At 29.6% G+C, this 27,395-nt stretch overlaps 1 protein-coding gene across 1 annotated transcript; it reads right to left on the bottom strand.

Moving 5' to 3' along the window:
• Positions 1-5,480: 5,480 nt before the first annotated feature.
• On the bottom strand, positions 5,481-6,978 carry LOC114370411 (ethylene-responsive transcription factor ESR2-like). Its single transcript, XM_028327763.1, has one exon. The coding sequence runs from the start codon at positions 6,898-6,900 to the stop codon at positions 5,722-5,724; it is 1,179 nt and encodes a 392-aa protein (XP_028183564.1). The 5' UTR covers positions 6,901-6,978; the 3' UTR covers positions 5,481-5,721.
• Between the last annotated feature and the right edge of the window lie 20,417 nt (positions 6,979-27,395).

The raw sequence follows: 27,395 nt of genomic DNA on the forward strand, positions 1-27,395 counted from the left end.
CAACTGGTTGTTCATCATTTTCATGAATTTGATGATCAACTTGATCTACTGGATTATCAACAACAGTTTGTGGAATGCCAATCATGTGTTGTTCATCATCCCTTTGAACTTGAGGGGTATGAATTACAACCAATCTTTCATTTGACGTGGAAGGTTGAGATTCTATATAATCAATTTCAGAACCTAAGTCCCTCAATTGATCACTCCCACTGATCAAATCATTTTCAATAAATTTGGCATTTCTTGATTCCACAATCCTAGTAATATGATGTGGACAATAAAACCTATAACCTTTAGACCTTTCGGCATATCCAATGAAATACCCACTAATGGTCCTCGGGTCAAGTTTCTTCTCTTGTGGGTTATATATTCTCACCTCAGACGGACAACCCCAAACGCGCATATGTTTCAAACTCGGTTTCCAACCTTTAAATAACTCAAAAGGTGTCTTTGGGACAGCCTTGGTTGGAACACGATTTAATATATACGTTGCCGTCTTTAGTGCTTCAGCCCACAAGGATTTAGGAAGATTGGAGTTGCTAAGCATACTCCGCACCATGTCCAATAATGTTCGGTTCCTTCTTTCTGCCACACCATTCTGATTCGGAGAACCAGGCATAGTGTATTGGGCAACAATCCCATGTTCTTGAAGGAACTTTGCAAAGGGACCAGGTGCTTGTCCATTCTCAGTATACCTGCCATAGTATTCTCCACCTCTATCTGATCTCACTATTTTTATTTGCTTGCCACATTGGTTCTCAACTTCAGCCTTAAAGACTTTGAAGGCATCCAATGCTTCGTATTTGTTATGAAGCAAATAAACATTCATATATCGTGAATAATCATCTATAAAGGTGATAAAATATTTCTGACCATGTGCATCCATATCTGGACAACAAATATCAGTATGAATTATTTCTAATATGCTTGAACTCCTATTAGCACCTTTCTTAGACATGTTGGTCTGCTTACCCTTAATGCAGTCCATACAAGTCTTAAAGTCAGCAAAATCTAGAGTATTGAGTACCCCATCTTTCACTAACCTTTTAATCCTCTCAATGGAGATATGTCCTAATCTCCGGTGCCATAACATAGAGGAATTCTCATTAATATTACACCTTTTAATACCAGTTTGAACATGCATAGAACTATAAGTGGCATTATTTTGTAAACCAAGAAGATAAAGACCATCAGACAATATACCATTCCCAACACATTCAGAATTATAAAATAACTCAAATGATGTGTCTTTGAAATTAAAGGAATATCCAAACGGTACAAGCCTTGAAATAGAAATCAAGTTTCGGGAAAAACTTGGTACATAAAAAGTCCTTTCTAATTTTAAAATAAAGCCACTACTTAAAGTCAAAATGCAAGTTCCAATGGCCTCCACATGTGAGCCTAGCTTATTGCCTGATAAAATGCTTTGCTCACTTCCCACCGGTTTCCTTAGGTTTTGCATACCCTGTAAAGAATTTGCAATATGAATAGTAGATCCAGAATCAATCCACCAGGTGTTAATATTAACACTAACCATATTAGATTCATAACATACTAATGAGATTGATTTACCTTTCTTCTCAAGCCATTTCTGGAATCCGGGGCAATTCTTTTTCATGTGTCCCTTCTTCTTGCAAAAGAAACACTTTGCCACCTTCTTAATATCAGCTTGAGGTGGTATTTTACCATTCCCCTTCTGATAAGCTTGAGACTTAATTGCTTTGTTCTTCCCATAAGCAGTAGTCAGTAGTGCACTCTCACCCATCTCCATTACAAGCCTTTCTTCTTCCTGAACACACATGGTCATTAATTCATTGATAGACCATTTATCTTTATGTGTGTTGTAGGAAATCTTAAATGGCCCATATTCATGCGGAAGGGTGTTCAAAATGAAATGCACTAGGAAGGACTCAGACATATCAACCTCTAGTTTCTTAAGTTGAGCTGAAATATCTCGCATTTTCATGATGTACTCACGCACACCTTTCACACTGGTGAGCCGAAGAGAAGAAAACTTCATGATCAAGGTGCTTGCTAAAGTCTTATCTGAAGTGATGAACTGGTCATCAATGGCCTTAAGCAAGTCTCGGACCTTTTCATGCTGGTCAACAGAACCACGTATCCCAGCCGAGATTTTAGTCTTAATGAACATCACGCTGAGCCGGTTGGATCGTTCCCACCGCTCATATAGCGCAACGTCAGCTGGGCTACTTTCATTTGTGATTGCAGGTGGTTCGTCTTTCCTTATAGCATAATCTATGTCCATCCACCCCAATTGTAAAAGAATTCTCTCCTTCCATATCTTATAGTTATCTCCTTTGAGTTCGGGAACATCACATTGAATATCAGAAAAATTAATAGTTTGAGAAGCTGCAAAATTCAAAGGCTTATGTCAAAATTTGAGGCATACTAATCTTAATTGTATCTTTTACCAATGTAAACATACCATAAAATTGAATCTTGTGACATAAAAATTGCCTGTGGGCTAAATTTTTAATTCAATAAGAAACAATTAAACCTTATGATAGAATAATCAAATTATTTGCTTAATATTCATGCTTTACGGGTACAATATGAAAATAATTTAATTTCTATCGTAAATTTTTACTTTATGATAAAATCGACAAATTATCCATACATCATGATGCCTGTGGGTAAATCATGAAAAATAATACGTCATTTTATCCCAATTAATTATACAGATATAATAAAAATTCTTGTGAGATAAAATTCATTATATAAGTATAATTAATTACAATATTATGTCTAATTCCTTATATGATCTTTAACCAACTTAATATATAATTTTAATCAAATATAGATGCTGTGGCTAATCCATAATTAATCAAAATCATAAAGATCACTTAGACATAAAAATTTATTATATGAGAATAAATAGTATTTTGCATTTCAAAATCAAGATACAATATAATTATGAATAAGATTCTCATATAATTTTATAATTGAAATATAATATTATGCATTTGATTTCATATATATATGCATAGAATAAAATGTTCTAGAATATATTCATGCATAAATTAAATCAAAATTCAAAAAACTGTAAAGCACAATGTGTATATAACGTATTAAAAACGACAACATATCAGAAAAGCCTTATTGGTTTAGTGGTCTGCACATACATTAGTGTTCTCGAAATCAAGGGTTTGATACCCAGCTAGCACAAAACGTAGGAGTTTTTGTCTTTTTTTTTTTTTTTTTTTTAAAACACTGTTCATCATCTTCAACCTTTAGCGGGTCAAACCCGACCCATACGCAGACCCGTTCGTTTTTCATTCATTCGGACACCATTTTTCACGATTCAAAAGCCAAAATTAAGGAAATCAAACGAAATACATATTTCTAATTTTATTTTTTAAGAAACAAGGCCCTTCATACCATAAACAAAATCAAATCGGAAAATACCGAAAAACGAAAATGGACAAGGCAGAGGCAATTCTTGCTCTGATACCAAATGTTAGAACAAATCTCTTTTAACCTGTGATATTACAAACTACAAAGAAACACAGGTTATTAATAAAATGCGGAAATTACAGATCAAAACATACCTCCAGCCATTGCTATGAAGAGTTTCTTGTTTTGGTTCTTCCAAGCTCTCTCTCTTCCACTCTCTAGATGGTGTATAAGACTGAATTCGAAGGGATGAGCTCAGGGACCAAATTCATGTGCTTATATAGGCATTCTACCATCAAGAATACATTTATCAGCCATTACCACTCATTATTGGCTGTTACAATTCTTTATTGGCCATTATCATCCATTAACAACCATTCAAAATGGCTTTCAAAACTGATGAGCGTTACAAAATTTCAAAATGTTATGACCATGAATTATTACAAAGGTTAGAATATAACTATAAATTCATGTAAATATTTGGGTGAGATGATGCTAATAAATGAGGTGTATGTAACAAAAAAAAATGTATCAATATTTTGAGACAAATACTAATATGTATCCTAGGGACATTGATTAAAAAAGTAAAAATATTTTTATTAGAGGGTGAAATATTTCTTAACCAATATCCTAAGAGCATATGTTTAGATCCAGTTTTTGAAACTAACTTAAATTTTAAAACACAATAACATGTGAAACAAAGAGGTTTACCCTTTTTTTCGAGAACATAATATTTGAAGTCATTTAATTACAATATCTTTTGACAAAAAAATCGAGGAACTCTTAACTCCTCTGCATCTGCAACCAGTTCTTTCAAATGCTAATAAATTTTTGCAACTTTGTTCTCGAATTCAATTCTAGATATCGTAACACACTTGCTTTTCTTGTTTCCCAATCAAAATCAAAATCACACGGACCGGACCTCCACATAACCCTTCTTCAATTCATGGTGAAAATGACCAAGTCCCAGCTAACTAATTCATTCTCCAGTAAATTCCACAACCTCAACTTTACTGTTGTATATATTGTGGTCCTAAACCCTATTTATCCCAATTATGTCAGTTTAATCAAGTCAAAACACTACATCAATGTGATTCAATTAACAGAATAGCCACTACCGTGCATCTCATTTAAAATTTTGTCTTCTTTCTGGTTGAAGATTTTGAGACCCATCAACTACTATTGTAAATTAATGTCATATTTATTCCTCTTTGATCAAAGTTTCTGAGACAACTTGGCCCATACGTGTAGAAGTAGCACATCACGAAGGTGGTAGAATATTTAATTCTCTGCGGTGGTTCTGAATGGAAACTTACACAATATGGTAGTAACAGGAACTTCATTCTTTTAGTATTATTTTTGTTTTTTCTGCTAGTACCATAGGAATATAAGTAACGCGTCTATGAGAGCATTCTACACAATCTACATGGTGTTTTGTCGTGTAACCAAAAATCCTCACCCTGGCTATGCTATTACCTTTTCGATGAATGAGCAGCTTCAGTGTTACACTTTTTCCCAGAAGACATTCCCATGCTACTAGGGTTTTTTTATTGTTTTTTTTAATCACAATACCACAACAAAATACTAAGAAGAAAAGGACAACACCAACCAGGCACTATTGAAACCAGACCAATACGTTCTCCAAACAGAAGGAAGAATATATAGATCCATACAAAGCAGAAAAAAGGTATTGTGCAACGCAAGACTAATTTTCTATTTCCAAAGTCAACGCAAAAGCTATCGTCATCTAGCAAAAACAAATTCACTCTGAGTGCGTGGTTCTCATTAATCCCTTTTTCAGAGTAGAAAAACAAAACAAAAATTATCGATAAATACCCAATATGTTAATGAATACCTAACACTCAGAAATAAAAAAAAACATAAATGTTATAGATAATATGATTTCACGTATAAAAAATAAAAAATAGTTATTAGGTGTTTAAAAAATGAATGTCCATATATCATAAAGAAAACATAAAGTAGTGAAAAGGGCAAAGGCGTGCTTAACCAAAAACAATTATAAACATGACAATTTCAAAGGTTACCCAAAATACCAATACTAAAAATATATTGCTTTCAAATTATCCATAGTTCCATACATAATACTACTGGAAGGAAGCCAGAGGGGCATAATACTACATAGTAAGCACGAACAAAATAACCTGGTTAATTAAACCTAGGAACAAAAGGCCCTAATGATTAATAAGTTTCTAATTGAAAGGCCAGACCAACATTGAGAAGTGACAGATTCAACATGACTACATACACAACTAGCATTGAGATGCAGACACTGGAAATGTTAACTAATTAAGCATTTTGCATTCTGATTGCGAAAGCATTAAGAAGCTCTTGGTACTGAAAAACATCTTCAACGACACAGTTCTCTGCATTATTAATAATGTTTTGATCATTCTCCATAGCCATGCTATTAAACCCATTAGAGGTGTCGAATTGCTGCATGGGAAAACCTTGATCAGAATAAAAAACACCTAGACCCCCGTTCTTTGGAAACCCTTTTTTCATGTCATCATCATAGTATTGTTGCCCGGTGGAAACAAGCGTTGATTCAGAAACAAGCGGAGGGAGAAGAAGCGACTCCTCCTGAGGATTTGCAAAAGTAGTCTCGCATTTACTAGGCTTCGTTCTAGGCAAGAACTTGTTAACTATCTCCTCCAACAACCCCGAATCCGAAGACTCACGAGAGAAAAAACCATCACCATCATCACCTTTTTCAGCAAAATTAGTTCCACAAGTGGGAAACGTGTTCATCTTAACAGACAAAGAGCCTCCTCCACAAGAATTATTCATCGAATAACTAGGGGGAGCAAGAGAAGGAGAAACAGGTAACGATGAAAAAGTAGAAGTACTCTTGTTGTAAAACTGGTCGTGGAAGTTCTGAGTGGAAGAAGAAGAAAGCAAAGAAGGGTTAGAGTGAATAAGGTCACGAAAGAGAAGCATGTTGAGAGAAGAAGGGTTTCGAGGGGCTGAAAAGTCAACGGAGTGAGGTTGGTCAAAACAAGTGTTGGAACCGGTTATGTGGCGGTTACGGTGGTGATTGAAGAGTGAGTGTTTGTGAAAGTTGTTGTTGTTGTTGAAGTTAGGGAACAAGTGTTCGGTGGTGGCGGAAGAAGGTTGCGGAGAAGTTGGGTAAACGAAGTTGGTGCGAGCTTTGAGACCCCTCATGGCTCTAGCAGCGCAGTCGTAGGCGCAAGCGGCTTCCTCCGCCGTGTCGAAGGTTCCCAGCCATCGCCGCTCCTTCGATTGAGGGTCCCTTATCTCCGCCGCGTAACGCCCCCACGGCCTGCGCCTCACGCCGCGGTACCTCATCGCTCCGCCGCCGCCACCACCGCCGCCGTCTTCTCTTAAAGCCCTCTTGTTCACGGCCGAGGTCCGTTTCGGGTTATTGGCGATGAGTCCACCGTCGCCTTTCGAGTCGGGTCCGATAATCGGAGCTACCCCGTTGAGACGCCTCATTGCTTCCTCCATGTGTATGTGATAAAATAGAAAACCAAAAATAGCAACAGTAGTGATACTTTCTGAAGGGAGAAAAGAGGGGTTTTGGTTTTGGTGTGTTGTTGCCTTGAATTTGGTGCGTTTTGGTCGTATTTATAGAGGGGCTAGTGTGTGAGGTAGAGTTATTGCACAAGGCAACATACATGGAGATGTACATATAGTTTTTTTTTTTTTTTTTATCTTGTTTTCTTGGTGGTATATTTGGAAAGTGATTGATTTAATCATGCATGTCTAACACAAGAATCGATATACTATAAGAGAAGAAAGACAAAAACCATGGGACAAATCTATAAATATACCTGACTTCTTATTCCTATTTTTTTTTTCTGACTATTGGTACTCAAGTTATTGCTATTATTTATTATTGGGCCATACTACTGATTACTTCAAAATATAATATACTAGTGATTACATAAAATATTTAATGTATTAGGAATTTAAGATAAGCTTTTATAATTAACTACTTTTAGTTACTTAAGTATGGTATTTAATAAATTTACTTTTATGTTTTTGAGTTTCTTCTATAAATTACCATTATTAATAAGTAGTAACATTATTTATTAGAGTAACTAGCTAGTACATCATAATGCATATCATACATTTTACAAGTTTATAATATTATTGTTTTCCTTTGGTTTTTTTATCACTTGATTAACTTATCACATACTTCAATTAAAAAAATAAAAACTTATTAAATACTTCTCGCTCCTTTTATATCATCTCTTTTTTTTATTGCATTCACCAACTCTTTTTTTATTGTATAAATATTTAAATTAAAATATATATATATATATATATATATATATATATATATATATATATATATAAATACAATTTGTCAGCTTATATGGACGTGCTATGATCCAACCTTTCATACATTGCTTATGGTTCTTTAATTTGTTGATAGTATAGACTCACCCATCTCAAGACTTTGAGATTATTTAAGCTAGGGATATAGATCGAACTAGAGTACTGGCGTTTGATAGTTAGCAATACTTATTACAAGTTCTTAAAAAAGTCCTAGTTTAAGTACTACGAATTAAATTACATTTTTTTAAAAATCTCCTCGGTCAAGATATTTAAGTCATAAACATATATTGAGGGTACATTATTTAACACATTATTTTAAATATATTTATTATTTTTATATTATTATTATTTAATTAACAGTTGAACTTATGTCTCCTTTCTCCTTGTCATTGTTTTTTTATTAGTTTGAAGGTAAAGATCACTCAATAGAGTATAATAACCTGTTTTTATGATTAATGATTGATCTCATAAATTAAGATAAGATTTTTTATTATGTTTTATTTTCATTTACATGTTTTATTTTTTAAATTATAAGGTGACTCAATCTCATAATTATTCTAAGTTTAACACATTTAACTATAAAATTTTTAAATAATGGATAATAAAAAATAAATACATCTTATTGATATAAATAATATCCATTAATTAATTTATTTAAATCATCTTTAATTATATAATCTCACATTATCGTATAGTTTGAATCCATGTATGGGAGTGTCATAGAAGAGTTTGGAAAAACACTACATAATAATGTACATACATGACACCAGGATGATAATTTCTTTTTTGTCTGTCCTTGATCGCATTATACAGTGTTCTATGAAGCAGGCATGGATATATAGCTTTCTTAGATATCATACTTTTCAAAAGAAAATTACTAACCTTTATGCCCAATGAACTTTTCGCATCTGTATTTTAATAACTAGGCATAGTGTTGCCGGACCACTACATCGTCCTACAAGCGAAGACTTTTAAAGGCCACTATTGCCCAACCCCACTTGTGTGGCATTCTTTTCCTCGTTGAATCAGCTTAATAAACATATCATATTAATACGTATATTTTTAACGAGTGATTCGATTAAATTAACTATTTATCATTATAAGTTAATGTATATTTTTTAAAATAATTACACAAATTACGGCACAGATAAATACATTCAATTAATTGAGAAAATTTAATCCCAAAGGATTAGTCAAATGTTGCAAGATAATGTGTTGTATGATGAAGATCAAGTTTATAGTAGTATTTGTTTATTTATCTTTGACTGAAGTAAATATAAGTTTTTGTTAAATACTAATGTAATAAAAACACTTGTTAAGGAACTAAAAAAAATATTATATACATAAAATTATGTCTTGCATAAGTTTTTTTTTTACATTTTCTTAATTATAATTTTTTTGAAAATTTTTAATCAGTCTATTTTTTTTTGTAAGTGTTGTTTAAGTTAAGAGGAAGTTTTTCTTGATTTGTATTGGGATATCATGTTCTTTCCTAAAAGTTTTCAAGATCAAAAGAAATTGACAAAATTATTCAAATTAAATAGTTAGAAAGTACAACAAATTTGTTTTAAGTATTTAGGTGAAATATCAATAAATAAAGATATTGTTGTAATAAATAATTAATACTTTCTTGCTTTTTAAAATAAATTAAAAATGTAAAAGTAGTATGCTACTACTATAAGATAGAAAGTGTAAGAATTTAATATATTTTATAAATGTCTTAAATTTTTAAAAGAAAAAAGTACTAGTAGTACTATTTTGTAGTAATTTCTTAGAAAATACTACTACTATTATTACTCCGTTTTTCTATTGATTAAATTTTATGGAAGTGGCCACTGGATAGGTGGTGACTTGTGCAGCTAATTGCAGTTCAGAAATAGTTATTGCCTTCGGCTATTCCCAAGACTGTGTGAGAAATGATACAATTCTGGGACGATGGGGGAATAAATCGCATTGCCTTTTGGGTCGTATAAACGTTATGATTGGAGATTTTAATGAAACTGGAGTAACTAATTATAGTTTCCTTCCCAACTCTTTACGAAATCTGAAAAATAAAAATAATCAAATCAAATACTACTACTATTATACACAATCCAAAATTTTCAAGCACGAAGGTGATAAATGATAAATGATAAAGCTGCTTTTCAGCTAGCTTTTGTTTAATAAAAAATAATTTGATGGGAATTGAAGTTGGAGGTGAAGTGCTGTGATCGATTATCATTCTGAATGATTACACTGGCGGCGCTCAGACGTTGTTCCTCCCACTTTGGTTTATGCATGCTTAGGCTATTATTTATAACTTTCCAGTTTCCACTTATTTTGCCTGTTGGGTAAGGTTGATTATGCAAGTGTCGATACATTTGCTTATTGATCCTGCGTTACTTATGTTGTGGTTGAAATTAAAACCAGGAATTTAAAATCACATGGACTTGTCTGATACACGGGGGTTTAAAGATTAGGTCCTGTTGGCAGCTAGAAACTGACATAAACATTGGTTGTACGTACCATTCCACTCAGGCCAAGATGACAAATGAAAGGTCCATTGCAAGATAGAGAGAGACAGAGAGGACTCTACCCACCCATCGCTCAAATTTCGACTAAATTTCTTAACCTTAACTTGGTAACATTGTAAAAGAAAGAGATCAAAATGAATGAATTCAATTATATAAATATAAATAAAATAAAAATATATATATATAAAATTTTATTTCTAAATTTAATGAATTTTAAAAAAATGAGGAAATGTAAGTGTATCCTTAAAATTTAAGTAGATCCGTCTTTTAAGTAGGTCCATCACTGGAGAGGGTTGTATCCACTTATCCATCCATCGCTCAAATTTGGACTGAATTTCTCAACCTTAACTTGCTAACCTTGCATTACAACTGATTTATTTCTTTTTCAAATTAGTGCTTTTACCCTATTTCCAAGTAACCATGAATTACATATTTAGTGCATGTTTGAAACAGTGTTTCCAAGAATTTCTTCCATTCCTTTTTTCTATCGCCCATAGATTTGCTTCGTAATTCATGTCGCCGCAATCAGAAATGGAAAACAAAAGTAGCCTTGCTCAGTTTTAAAACACATTATCTTGTTTCACATTATATGCGTATTAATTGATGCATCATTTGCTGAAAAAATGTGTCATAGGATACGTAGAGTAAATTTTTTATTAAAAAAATAACTATCTCAAATTTTATTAGAGAAATATATGATTTAAAAAAAATTAAAAGATGATTTAATTTATATATATTATCAATATAAAATAATTCATACTATCAATTAATTATAAATTAATGTTCGTATATCTTTCAGGATAATAATTATAAAAGTAAAAAGAAATCATATAAATCCATTTATAATTTAATGACGGCATAAAAAAATCTTTACATATGGTGCATATACTTCTTTAAAATATTGTTTAATGTTTTAGATTTTACTTAATAACTTTATATTAAGTTTTTTTTATAAGATATCCTTAAGATTGAGTTAATTAAGTTTTTATGAGATAAAAAAAATTGTCACTTTGTCAACTTATGTCTTTTACTTTAAGACGCAAATGACAATTTTTTTATAATAAATCTATGCAATGCAACTATAATTAATGATAAATAATATTTAAGGTCCACCTATAGTATAAGGTCCAACAATAATCAATGATTTATAATAAATCTAGGATAAAAACGATTTGAGCTATAAAGGTTTAAAAGATGAAGTTTAAAAGATTTTATTAAAGAAGAAAATTAGGGATTTTTTAATTTTCCATTAAATATGATATTTTGATTCATATGTTTTAAGTGAAATAGGATTTAAATAATTTAATATGTATATTTTATTAGTAAATATAGTCAACCCGAATTTTTAGATTTTTAATTCAACTCGTGTTTTGTAATTGTTACTGACACTATAATGTTTTACTTACTGTTATGTTATATATGTCTAATCTGTCTGTCAGTTAATCATGTTAAATATTGAATAAACATGTTGAAGTAACTGACATGATTGTAAATGAATAAAAAATTATTTTATTATTATATGTGTCTGTTTGAGTTAAAAATAGATTTCTCGATGATGGTGTTCGATTATGTAGGTTTCAACGATTTTGTTTGGCCAATGGTTTAAGTTGATTAGTGTTGATTTGTTTGTGATTCAACCTGAATTGTTGGTGGAACAATTACTTACAAACGCATGAAAAGATTTATAAAAAAATCATTTTGGACAACATGAATCAAACAAAAACATGAAGAATCCGTAAAATATATTATTTAAATATTTAAATTGTTGGTGGGAAGAAAATGTAAATATGTTTATTATAAAAATTCTCTTAAATGAGAATGTGACTAACATGTGATTATTTTGGATAAATAAAATTAATAATTAGTATTTATGTAAAAATCCTAAAATTGAAATCCTAAAATAACGAGTATTTATGTAGGAATCAAATTCTAAGAAAATACATGTGTAGTATGTTAAAATTTGAGGAAATATTTATTTATTTTGTTAATATTATTTGCAAAATCGACTACAAATTGATAATGAACAGTAACGATTCGATCGAAAAGGTTTCATGATTTAGAAGTTGGTTGCATCTTAAGGAACTATCATGCATTTATTTTAGCTCTTCAAAACTCTTATGCCGTTCACACGTAAGCAAACCAATCAAATTGTTTATAGTTTCTTTTATCTTTGAGTATTGAACACAAAAGATTTATAATATTTATACATCTAACTTAACTAATTGAATTAGACTCCTTTCATAAATAGTTTATAATTTGACTAGGGCATTCAGATTTTTTGCTTGCCAACTAACTTTTTGATTTTAGTTGTATTTACATTGAATATCTTATTTTTTATGGGATAATTTACGTCTTTTATTCTAAAAAAATAACAAAATGTAATAAAACTTAATATAAAGAAATTTCATACAATATAGTAATTGTCGGTGCTTGGCTGGTGATGAGTAGAATAATTATCTCGGTTTGAGCCTAGGATTGTAAAAACATATCATCCGTTGTAGTAATCAATTCTGCTAATAATAGATTGAAATCATTTGTCATCTTTCGTGGACGTCCTTGTCTTCACAAACTATAATCTGTACAAAAAGAAGAAACCTATAAAATGACGAAGTACCTTTAATATATAGACGCACAAGGTTGTGGTATAATTGTAGTTTGGCATGACATGCATGATTCTGGATTTCGAAACTAGGTCTGCGTATATCCTTCCCTATTGCTAACCACAACCACGCATTGTTATCTTCCTCCATTTATTACTACACTTTTCACCTAAATTCTTCCTCTCCGACGAAGGGAAGTTAAAGAACCCTCTGCCACGGAAGAAGCCCTACCATAGTTTTAATTAATCATATAAACAACGACACCTAATAGTCTAATACGGGTGCTTATAACATGCACGATTTGTAATTGATTGAGCCGGATTTGTGTTTTAAAAACTTGGCGTCTTTTCTGGTTGATTTCGAACTGCATGTCGGGTGTAGGTGCAGTCTAACTTGATGTATTAATAATACGTACCTTAAGTTATAGTTGATTTTTTTAGTAAATTATTGATAAATTATAGTAGCAATACCTTAAACATGATATTTTCGGAAGAAAATACATTTACTTTAGAAGCAATTCTTAGATATTACGTCATATTTGAAAGAGTTTATTTATAACTCGTTTAAACTTATTTTATGACAAATACTTTGTATAAGTATTTGAAATAACTTATGATATGGGCATAAATTGTTTTTGACTTGTTTCAATAAGTTCTATAAATAGTTTTATGAAATAGCTTATATATAAATCATAGTTTTTCTTCAATCATAAAAACAACTTATAATCCACTAGTACTTTATATAATAAGTAATTATTTAATGAAATATTAACTAAGTTATTTATTCAAAGCACCTTTATTCAACTTAATAATTTTGAATTACCAGCAAATATTAGTCTAGTACACAATGATAAATCACCATATAAATCTCCTCACCGAAAAGATAGGTCCTTATTTAGTGCCAAATTGTATGTGTTTGAACTAGAATTGCTTTTATGTTGATAGGTGTGAAACTTTGGGGAAAAAAATAACTACGAATTTATCAAATATAACAATAACAATCAAGTCTAACTTATTTCATTAGATAATGTTTGACTATATTCATCACACAATATCATTCAAATCATTTAAAACATACACTTAGAAATTAAAACTTGAAAAATATTATTTAGAACAATAATAAATATACCCCTGCACAATATCCAACAATCATAAGATACAATTAAACAATTTCTTAATCTTACATTCTCTTTATTAAATATTAAATAATAAAATAATATATTTTATATCACATTTCCCAGTGTTGGAGAATTTGTTTTACAGTTTTAGGGTTTTAGGGTGTTTGCATGACAATCTTTTGCTATTACTTATCATGAGATAAGATTTTCGCTTTTTCCAAAAACTTTATGAGTCTCTCTTCCCTTATTTTTATAGCAATAAAAGTTATGTAGTCTATTATTTTGCCCAATGTCTTATTTGACCTTCTCTATACTTATAATTTATTATTATTTTTTTAATCCGTGATATCAATCTTTTCGGGTATATATTTATCGTGTATCAAATCACTTTAATAGATTTTTCTGTTTTATAATTATCTGAATGTCATAAAATATGCTATTTTTTTAAATGCAGTTATATAACATTTTAAAAAAATATCAAATTTTAACGCTTATTAATATTTATTTCTCTTAAGTTAAACTTCTTTATTTTTTTATCTATTTCTACTTCTTTTTTGCTATCAAACACCTATGAGATATATCAAACTGGAAAAGCAATCAATAAACGTATATATTAGCATGATATATCTCTTTCTCCATGTCACCTCAATCCTGTCCACAAGCTCAATTACAACTATTTACAAAGACACCATTCCTCTAAAATTTGATTTTGGAGTATGGAGACTGCCTCCTTTATCCGGTCATTTCGAATACAATGTCAAAAATCTAACTGTGTGTGATGCCAATGCAAACCTTTTTGGCACAAAAACATCAATGAAGATGACACATACACACATAACAAAAAAAAAATTAAAAATAAAAGGAAAAATCGACCGTGGAAGGAATTAAAATGACGGTTCACGGTTCTCTGGTGAAGAACTGAGGGAGCGCGAAGGAGCAACAAGAGAGTAAGCATTCCAAAAGAAGACAAGAATGGAGAGTCAGATAATAAATAAAATCCATCAGAATCAGAAAACAGCTTTTCCTGAGCACAAAATCGAGAGAAGGAGACGACTTTCTAACCTTGATGGGAATTAAATTTAAATAAACTGTTTTCCTTATTGATAAAAGAAAATAGGATTTTTTGGGTGTAAGATTAAAACATTATCATGCATTTTTTATAAATAAATATTAATCATTAATTATTATTAATAAAAAGATTAAATTCATAATTTTTTCTTATTATCAAATTAATCTTATAATTCCTAAATATTAGTTGCATAAAAGCTTTCTTATGTGTTGAATTTAGGTACGCGGTGTAATTTTGTTTTTCAAACATTGCCTAAATTAATCGTACAAACAATAAATATATATATTTTTTCGATAACCACGTAGTATATTTCTATTATAGACAATCTTTCCGCTGTGTACACTGTATAGTAATTGAAACGCGTTTTATTTAAAAATAATAATAATATAGGTAGAGCTACAAAAGGGAAATTAAAGGGGGTGGATATCCTGGAATCAGGAATGTAATGAATCCACTGTAAGATGCACCAAAACTCTTAACGGTTCCTCCTACTTTGTGCCGTGAGCTATGGTTTTACACGCAACAAGGCAACACTCTCAAAAACGTGTGCCTACATCTTTTATGTATAACAGTATAAGATGGACAAACAACTCAATATTAAATATAAATGAATTTAGGGTATGTTTAGTTTGGCATTTCAACATTCAAATTCAGGTTTGATTTTCAATGAAAGTTCCACCTATTTATTTGATAAATAATATTATTTACTTAAAGCTAAAATTGAGTCCAAAATTAATCTCATATTTTCTTCATTCAACATAAAAAACTTCAAATATAGATTAAATGGATTAATTAAGTTATATTAAATCTACTTTTAACAAAACTTTAGATTTATAAAATTAAGTTTAACTAAATTTTATTTTTAAAATTATAATCCAAACACACACTTTCAACTAAAACCATTTGGATTTGCAATTGCGTGCCACGGCTTCTATATATATATATATATACACCAATAGTTATGATACCATTTTGCTGTCTCTATTTCTATCTCCATCAGACAACTTTTCATTAAAATCCTTCTGCTCCTGATGCTTACCAACGTTGCTGTGAAATCTGCTTTTGCATTTTCCCTTCTGAGGCTGGGGCCAGTAGAATAGTCCAGACATGGAGGACACGTTTTATCAGACATGGCCCCAGCATATCCCGTTGCATATATCTTTTGCCAGATGAACAAGATACGCTCTTTTCATTTTCCTTGGTGTCTACTTTTTATATGTTAATTCTTCATTTATGATTTACAGTGAAAAAAAATGAAATGAACGATTAAATAAGATAGAATTTACACTTTTATATTTTATTTCATTTCACTCCACTAAACACTTTATAAATAATTTTTTTCTCAACATTTTACATTCTAAATGTAATTCCTCCATCTAAACGAATTTCCAAATATACAAATATTCATCCTATACATTGAACAGCGCGTCTACAAATAATAGCTTTTGCATCTATTCTTCACAAAATTACACCTTTGTCGAATAAGCATGACACTAATTTATATTTCTTAAAAAGTGTTAGCATAAATGTATTAATTAATTAAGAATTTGTGTTTAAAGAACATTGATAACATATCTTTTATTATTTTTACGCTGCAATAATAGATTGAAGGGGGGAATTAATTAACAAATTGAGAAAATAAAAAAGTTGAAATCGTGTTTCGCCAAGTGCACGCGCAATAGGGGCAGGAACAGGGATTGAGATTTGAGAGTTGATAGTGTTTCCAACTTTCCATTAATATCGAATGACTAGAGAGGGAGACAAGAATGCAGAGTATAAATGTCATTGTCAGTCAATTTACACGTTGACATGCCAAGATTCAGTAATGTAAGCCATGAAATATATACTATATAGTATACACACAAGTTGGTATCATATTGACCTGTTAAGTTGATCACTTCGTGCATGTTTGGAAACATTTGTAAGATCAAAACTAATTTTCTCAATATATTAAGTGTGTGTTTGTGAGGAAGTTGGGACGTGTCTAAAGTGCCGCTCTGTGAAAAGCAAGTGATTTACTTTCGGATGAACGTCGTTGCGCATGCGTTGAGAAAGACGATGAAACAAACACATCTTAAGTTTCTTTTTTTTTTTTTCCATTTATTTTGCATTGAACTGTTAGATTAACTTTGAATGTGCATAACAACAAAAATAACGGAGAAACAAACATGCTCATGATCTGCAAAATTTTAGTGTTCAAACAAATGAATGGAAATAAATTTAGATGAATTTGGAGGATCGATATAACTTAAAAATGCATTATATACATATGATTCGATATAACTTAAATTTTCACTCTAATATTTTAATATTTGTTAGAGATTTAAGAAAGTTATATACATATATTCTTCTAACATGTTTTCTTATTATATTTGAGATATTTTTATTGTCAGTTACATTGATACAGAATATCTATTATCGTCAATTAAAAAACTTAAATAAAGTAAAATTACTATTCAGTCCCATAATTTCATTGGGCGATAAATAACATTAAATTTAGAATTTTTTTTTATAAATATCAAATATTGATATTATACCACAAATACTAAGAGATATTATATTAGTAGAATTAGGGGTGGGAATAGGTCCGATCTACAGGGGATCTACAACCTGGTCTTAACTAACCTATTTAATTAAAAGGTTAGACTTAGACTTTTTTAAAAGTCTATTAAATTAAATAGACCAGACTTAGGCTTATTAAAAGCTAAGCCCGATAGGCCGGCCTATATATATATATATATAATTTTTTGGATATCAATATATAATATTATTTTTTGGATACAATTAAATTTTTTTTGAAACTATCATCAGACTTTGATCATTATGCTCTATAACTTCTATTCTTATAATCAAGGACTTTAATTACAATTTAGGTGTGAGTCATGTGTCATTTTATATTTTTATTATTTTGATTTTTTTTTAACTTTCCTATTATGTTCCTACTTTATAAAATATTAAATATTTATTGTGAGAAAGACTTTTAAAAAGTTATCAGGTCAGACTTTTAAAAAGATCATACCGAATCAAAATAAAAGTCTTTGATAGACTATAGACTAGACTCGGGCCTCAAATATTCATCGTAGGTTAGATTCAAGCCTTTTAAATTTTAAAGTCTTGACTTGACCTGATCTATTCTCACCCTAAATAGAATAATCATTTACTCTTTCACCAAACACACAAGTCATTAACAAAAATCATGAATCAAACATAAATATTCAACATGTAAAGGATAAAAGTCAAAAAATAAAAATAAAAACTAAAAACAAAACTTATTAATTTTACATAGACTAAAAATATATTTAAATTTATCATTTATTATCCATTGCTCCAAATCTTCATCTCACTCAAAACATAAATGTTTTTTTTTCTTTGTATTTTTTAAAGTATTCTTTATCACTCTTCCTAGACTCAACTTTTAAGTTTACGTTGATCAGCGCTCAAGGTAAAATAACACGATTGTCTTATATGGCTACCTTTGTATGCTCCTATACTATATACCTCTTGGTGATCCAAAAATATCCAAGCTATCCTATAAGTCTATAACATGCTATCTCTGTTACCCCCGAACAAAACAAAAGCTTGCCATTCTGCCGCCACCACTGTTTTGGTCGTCACTGCCATGTATGCTGATACCTTCTTCAGTTCTTCTATGTCTGATTTGCCAAATCTGCAATTCATTATTATTTGAGTTTCAATGAGACACGGCAACTTTGGTCACCAGACTTATTTATATGGTGAGTAAGATTATTTTACGCGGGTTTAGGCATTATAAACTGTTAACAAAATAGAATATACTAATAATTAAGAGTTTCGTTTATTTTTATTAATGTATTTTTACATCAACAGAAAATAAATTATTAATGTAAATATAATGAATTTCATATGAATGAATTTCCATGTTGTCCAATATTATTTTCAACATATTAGATCTATTTTTTGTTTAGTTTTTTAATCATATTATTAGCACGAAAGACTTGATTTTATCTATTACTAATCTTTTGGTAAAAAAATACGAACCATCTTTATAAAATCTTTTTCTTTACATAAAACTCAAAGTCAATTCTTTACGAGCAAACTCAATTCAATAAAAACTATGGACATTTCTGACAGAAGAAATAAAGATTGAAAGAACCACAAATCCTCTAAATTATTTAAGCTTCACTTAAATATATTTTTCTTTCTTGTAATTTAATATTTTTTATTTTTATCTTTGTAATTTTTTAAATTTTTTATAAAATATATTTATTTTATTTTTCATCCTTAAAGCATCTTAAATAACATTATAAACAGTAAAAAAATATTATATAAAATATTCTAAATAAAAAAGTAAAACAAATATATTTTACGAGAAATAAAATTTTAAAAAAATAAATTATAGGAAAAAAATATTTAAACATTTATCTCTTCTACCTGAGAGGTTTAGTGCTGGGAAAAAATTAGACCCAACTCAGTTACACTCACGATAATGACTTATTGGTAAATTTGTGTCATGGCTTATTGGTAAATTTGTGTTTTTTTTAATGATTAAATTATTCATTTGATTTCTATAGATTTAAAATGATTTTTTTAATTTTTATAATTTAAAAATTATTTTTTAATTTTTATAATTTATATTTTAATTATCTTTTAATTCTTACTAAAAAAATATAAAAATAATAAGTTATAAATTAATTATAAATTATTAAATATTTTTTATTTTAAATAATCTTGTGATAAATTGATTATAATTATTTGTTAATATTTTTGCAGTTAAGTGTAATTGATAATATTACTCATATTTTAATATTAAAGATTAAATAAAAATTAAAAAATAAAATATAAGAATTAAAAAAATCATTTTAAAATTATAAAAATTAAAAAATTATTTTTATACACTAAAAAAATATAAATAATAAAATTATGAGAACCAAACGAAGAATTAAATATTTTTTAATCTATATCAATGTGTCATAACTTAACAATAATAAAACTAAAATGAAACATTTTTCTATAAGAAACGAAATAGATTTTTTAAAAGAAAATTAAAAAAGAATTACAGTTTAAACAACAATAGTTCTATATTATGATAAATTAAAATTTATCTACGCAAAAAGCATCATACGTAGTATTTCTTTTTGTATATTTTATCAATCGTTAGCATAATTAAGAAAATTAAGGGGAAAAAATGATAATGTATAAGATTGATGGAGATTTGATAGTAAAAATCTTTGGATGAGACTAGTATCACCATGCCTGTCGGTTTCAGTTTCAGAATTCAAATAATGCGGAAAAAAATAAGTGCTTTCTCGAAACTATAACTGTGACAAATTGACAATGACCTACCTTTATCTCCCTAGTATACTATCTCTGCTACTGCTAGCACGTGGCTTTCAGAAATATGATCCAGCTTTATGATATCATGCGACGTTATGCAAGTTTTTTATTTTAATAAATTGACTTTCTCACTTTCTCTTTATAATATTTTTCTATTTATGAAATAAATAAAATTGTAAGTTTTTTAATTATTTTAAAGATACTAAACACATATTACTATTTTTCTACATAACACTTACTTTATAAAACATTAAAATAAATAATGAAAACGTTTTAAAAATATACATAGAATGAACAAAGGAATCGATCGGGATATAACCGAAATGTCACTCCATAAAAAAACATAAAAAAGTATTTGGTAGTGTAAAATGGAATGAAATAAAAAGAAAGTTTTGATTAAAGTTGAATATAAAATTGTAAGTTTCACTTTATTATAGAGTATTTACATGATATCAAACCAAAAAAATTTCTATAAATAAAAAAATCAAAAACTTTATTTTAGAGTATAATATTGTTGTTCAACTCTAATAAATTAAAATATTATATTTAATCAGTTTTTTATACATAATAATCATTCTGTAATTTAAGTTTAGGATCTTATACGTATTACTGTAAATTTCCTATCATTAGACTAATCCTAGTGATTATTTATATTATCATAGAGGATGTTTAATACTAATACTATACTAATAAGATGGTACATTGAAGTACAAGCTATCTATCAAATGAATTTTTAACAAGAGATAATAAACACATATAAAATAAATATCTCTCTTTTAATATGATATATTTTATATTTAATAGTTAATTAAGATTTGATTTTTGAATCATTTTATTAAGAAATATAAACCGTTATGACTTGTGTTAATCATTAGTTAGTATTTACTTTAATAATAAAATTGTCTAATGCACTCATAATCAAAATTTTAAGAAACGAATTTTGAATAATATTTAATTTAGTAATAAAATTTTACTAGTACAAAAATACTGTACTTTTCAACTCGTAATACACTAACATTATAAAATTCTTAATTTCCTTAGATAAAAAAAATTAATTTTACATTTATTCATAGATTGATTATCGATTAATTGATTGGATTTATATAAAAAAATCTAAAATTTGGAGAACGCTGCATATGTTTTTTTAACCAGCAACGCTGCATTAAATATGGGTTGAACTTTTGATAGTGAGGACTGCAAAGCAATAAGGTGGATGGGTCTATCCGGAAAATATAATATAATTTCTGCATCAGTCAATCCGGAATTCATGTTTTGAAGTTAAAGATTAGTTGATCGAGGAAACAGAAAACTTACAACGGATCAAACAATGTAGAATTATTAGTGCACAATTGTGGATTGATTGATCCCAACAAATAAACAAATACACATAATTTCCAGATCAATAAATCCCTACTTGTATAAGAACAAATTCTGATTATCCAATTCAAAAATATGTTATATTTTCGAATTAATTGATCTGGTACTATTATTTCACCATTTTGGATTCATTAATTCGGATTTGTATAACAACAATTCTAAATTGTCTGATCCGAATTCATGTTACTTTTATGGATTTAATTCTAAATTTATTGATTCAGATCTATTCTAAAACTTTGTTTTCTAAAAACCAATTACGGATAACTCAATCCAATTATAATAATCTAACACAAAAAAATGCAAAGAACACTAATCAACTCACCTGTGCAAGTGAACCTAAGCCTCGAAATGTGAGGAAGGGAACAACCTATAGACAAGTGAGGAAGACAAGGTTATTATGGTCATTTTAAAAAATACGGAGGTGCAGGAAGCAAAATCCTACAGATTTGGACAAAAACAATTGAATCCAGAGTAAGTAAATAGATAAAAATAAAGTCAAGTCAAGCCTTAGCATGAGTGTGCAAACAAATGTACTGTATGAGTTTCATTAATTATGAAGTTCCTTTATTTCACGTTATTTGAATTTTAAAATAATATATACAAATTAAGAAAGTCATTAATTAATTAAATTGTTGTGACGAATGACTTTTTTAAAACTAAAATATATATCTTCATTAAAAGAGTTAAAATGTAATATTTGAATTGCTTAGTATTTAATTGAAATATTAATAAAATAAAAATACTTTTGAAAAATAATTTATCTATTATTGATTGAGAGAAAATATTTTTCAGAGTATTTATTATCATTCCTTTGTCTATTGTCACTCGATTTTAACTACTCCGTCTCTTATTTCCCCCTAAAATATCTTATATTGAAAAAGTTACGTAAATTTCTAGTTTATTACCACTCTTATATAATTTGTGTATCAGGCATAAATAAATTTTCGTATCATTGACATGCGTAGAATATTATCTTTCTTCTAACAGTATTTTTTTTCAAACAGTACATTAGATTTATATTTCAATACAACTTTTCTAGCCTTTAATGTATAGAAAAATGAACAAATAATATAAACTTGTGAGTTGAAGCTTCCTATGATAGTGCAGCATGCATCTCATCCTATTTATAATTTTCTTCTTTAAGGTATTCTCATAACTCATGAATATTATGAAACTAATATCTCTAGAAACTAGAATAAAAATTGGATAACTTCGATACATAGGTATAACTGATGATTAAATCGTACAAAAAATTGTTAGATTTTCTCTCTTTCATTGCTTATTTTTATGTGAATAATGAAAAATTTAACATCATTCAAATTTTTGACCAGCAAGTGTTTAATTAAGAAATTTTATAGTAATTTGGTATTAGAATTACTACAAAAACACATAATAAAGCTTGAAAGAGAAGCTGAAAATCCGAAAACTCTCGTCCAACACACTGAAGTTACATGAAGAAACCATATATCACGTGAACACGCGCTTCGCCGAAGCCGCGCGATAAGCGATTGACCACTGCCTCACTCGCTCAGCGCGACATTCGTGCTTAACGCAAGATTATACAAAAATTAAGCTAACTAGGGCCTATAAAAGGAGGAGAAAGCAAAGGAAAAAGACACGCCAAGACAAAGCTTTACATTGCAATCTACAAAATTAGAGTTTTCCAAATAAGAGAAACTAGCCTTTAGGAGCCATTCCTCCCCTCCTTTCACCCCTATTGTTCTTCTTCTCTCCCCATCAACCCCTTGTAATTGTAAAGCCTTTCGTGACAATGAAAGATTAAAACTCTCATTGTTGAGAGCTTAGCAATCAAACGCTTGGGATGTAATTTCTTTTCTACTATCTATTTAATACTATTTTAATTTTTATTGCCTCTTTTCTGTACTTAATTTTACTGATTGTGATCTAATCACTCATATTCATGTATTTGTTTTAGGATTTAGACATTGGAAAATGACATCTAAATTATTCATGTCTAGGGATAGAATGATATTGTTTAGCATGTTCTATGCATCTCTATTTCTAATGCAATTTATTTAGTTTATTCTTCTAAGGATTAGGAAAAAGATTAGATAAATTAGGCTCTTTTACTTGATGAATCATGGTTAGAGTATACGAGTAGATGTAGATAAAAATTGGAATAATGTTAAATAGAGAAAAATCATTAACATTACATTGAGAGTAATTTTGGTAGGCTAAGTCCCAATATATTTTCATTCTGAATCAATCTTTGCATCACAACCCCCAAAGTGTTTTGTTTTTCTTGCTTCTTGCCTGTTTTAGATATTAGTTTAATTTTTATGTCAATTTACTTCTAATTTTCCATCTCTCCAATCTTTAATTCAATTTATTAATTGCTTAAAAATTGAAAATACATTAATCTAAGTACAAATAAAGTTTTTGTAAACTCGACACTACTTGTGACAATTTGGTGTACTTATCAATGAGTTAACACAATCACTATTAAATTTTTTAAAAATGTTTTTAGTCCTTAGAACTTGGTAGAGCAGCTAGAGGCCTGCATTTCTAGGAATGATGTGTAGTAACCTAGTAAATGTTGCATCTTTTGCGTAATGCAGTTCGCTTAGAATGAGTTTGTTGAGGAATCAAGAATGAAACTACGAGGATTAGGCTCTTTCATGTAAGAAATTACGGTTAGAGTAATTTAACTATGCAAAGAACATTAGGGCAATATTAAATAGAGAAAAAATTATTTAGTTACATCAAGAGAAAGTTCAGTAGAATACTCTCCAACATTTTCATCATGGTATTTGTTCTATTATACAATTCCGCATTTGTCTTGTCATGTATTTTTAAGTTTAGAAATTTTAATTCAGGAATTTGAAATATGAATGCGTTATTACATTGATTAAAATTGTTTACAAATTGAATATGCGTCATCTAAGTATAACAAATTTTCTATGGATACAATACTCGGTCTTATTACTTCAATTACTACTTGAGCAAATTGATACACTTACCAATCGAGCTAATAGATACTAAATTGCAAATGGAGTCCCACTGGGAATGAAAGAAAGCACCAACCCCAATGTTGGAGACCCTTTGCATGGATTCTTTTTTTTATTCTTTTCTTTCTTTTAGAGACCTGGTTTTGCATCATGATTAAATGAAACCTGCACAGATAAAAAAAAAAAAAGGGAAAGATTAATTGAACAGGGAAAGTTGATATTATTTCATGTCCCCAGTGTTTGAAGAAATATACATTACTAAGTCTAAAAGTGATGAGAATGTTGGTGGGAGCGTTGATGGAGTTTATTAATTTGCATACCCGTGACGTAACAATAAAGAAAATTAAACTAGTGTTGCATACTGATACTAACCTTGATCTTACATCATATTGCATGCGATATTCCTATCTACATTTGTTTTCTTTAGTTTCAATGAGCCATGTTGGAGATATGATCCGATACTAAATATGAACACTTAGTTTTGTGAAGATTCGAATCTTGGTTCGTCACCTTATATGAGATAAGTTTCTTCTGCTAGACATAACTCCCCTAGGTCCCATTACACCTTTCTTGACTTTAGGAAAGTTCTTCTTCCTGAAACATTGGGCCATTGGTATTCATTGTAAACATGGAATAGCTTCCAGCTTTGTTGATTTTCCAACAAATGGGGCGTCCCATTAATATCTAGTTTTCAATTTTCAGGTGGTATTGAAGGAAGGGAAGAGCAAGGAAAGTGACAAAATGACAACCAATGATTTGAAAGTTCAGATTTCATCTAGAAATGATGTGATGTCAGGAGATGGAATGAAGGCACAAGTGAGGCTTTCTAGCAGCCAAGTATGGCTAAAACCAATTGCCTCTGCTCTCCAATGATCAAAAGCATGGAGTCACCAAAGGTCCAAAACCCCCTCATCAGGCCTCTCTGGTTCATGCTTCCATGGTTAATTACTTAATGCTAGTGGTGATGCCAACAAGGATTCGATAATTTAGATGCATTGATATTCTAATGTATTGAATGTTAATAATTTAGGGCCTGTGTAGATGAAATTTTTATAAGTACTTATAGGAGAAAATAAATAAGACGAAAAAATGAAATAAAATTTTCCAAATATTAAAATTAACTTATGCATAATTTAAAAATAATTTTTCAAACAAGTTAATATAAGAGAACTTTTGCAATTAGCTCATATATAAATTAATTTTAGTTTTTAGAGAAGTTAATTAATTTATTTTTTTAATTTTTTTCTTTTAAAAGTATTTACGGATAAGGAGGTCTAAGCTACTGTACTACTATAGTTATTTCTGTCTACTGCATACTAATGTTACATTCTTACATTTAATTTTTTATGAACACTGCTCTCATTTATGCTGACTTTATTGTGTCATTGTTGTATTATTGATGAACACTAAAATGTAGCATCTTCTGTAAAGCAAATTATCAAGTGAACTTGGAATGGCTGTAAGATTCTTTGCGATTAGGTAGTAGGTGGGGTTTATTCCAAAATTTATTAGGCGGCTATGCATAGTTGACAAGTATCACTTAGTGAGCTTGAAGGTTGAAAATGAAATTTGACAATTATTTTTATAAGTCAGTGTCATGTACTCGTGTTTTGCTTCAGAGGAATCCCTGCAAATTGGACCCTGATGACGAAATTTACAATCTGATTAAGTGATTATGATTTGAGTTGTAACCACTGGGAAGATACAATGTTGAGAAGTATCAAAACAATCACTCACACCCAAAATTTTATAGATTTTAAAGGGAAAAGAAAGAAAAGAAAGTGTTATACCAACATGGCCCAGGACTAGAGGCCCAAATGACTAATCTAAAGTGTTATACCAACATGGCCCATGTAATTTTCTATCATAATTTTAATTAACCAATGTGAAACAATGTATAACCCAGATGAGGCAATCCTTTAGGAAATAGGAGATTGCATCATGGTGGTTGTTGTGGAAGACTTTCTTGACTAATGATTGAATTGTAATTAGAGCCACTGAAGAAGGAAAGAAAATAACAAGGGAATCCTAAGTAACTGACCAAATGAACAGTGAATTTTTTTGTCAATGATAAGTAACATTGACCGGTTACAGCGGACATGCTCATGCAACAGTTGTCATGGCCAAGGAAACTTAGATGATGATGACCAATTGACCATGATTGCAGCAATGATGATAATGACAGTCACTGCCAGTACACCTCTATTTGATTTTCTCTTTTGTATACTTTTGGGTTTTAAGAAACATGTAAGTATTCATATTTTGTAGTTATAGCCACCAAAACAGTGAGAGTGGTCGGTTTCAGTTTGTGAGATTAGACTTGGCTACAAGGCAGGCTATATGGGACATGGTTCATTCCAACGATTTAAAAACCAAATTGTTGATAATAATTAACAACCTGAGTATAAGGGAGAATGAAAATGACCTTTATCAATGGATCCACTCCAACTCAGAAGTCAACTGATCACCTATACAATTTTTGAGAAATTAAGGAAAGTCAAGGAATTAAGACTTCTTGGCCTCAATAATTGTTTGACAAATCTGTTCAGTTACACTTGGAAAATTTTGCTTTAAAATTTAAATGGAACATCCTTATTTGCCTTTATGGTGCTTTATGCTTAGTTTAGTTAATACAGTTACATAAGAGGTTTATCAAAGTGTTTATTTGAAAGGTGCCTTGCTGTGTTATGCACAATTAGT

The sequence above is a fragment of the Glycine soja genome, chromosome 2 (assembly GCF_004193775.1).
Source record: "Glycine soja cultivar W05 chromosome 2, ASM419377v2, whole genome shotgun sequence".
In the NCBI taxonomy this organism is placed as follows: domain Eukaryota; kingdom Viridiplantae; phylum Streptophyta; class Magnoliopsida; order Fabales; family Fabaceae; genus Glycine; species Glycine soja.

Excerpts from the sequence above, each read along its gene's own strand:
- LOC114370411 (XM_028327763.1), bottom strand. The coding sequence starts at position 6,900 with ATGGAGGAAGCAATGAGGCGTCTCAACGGGGTAGCTCCGATTATCGGA.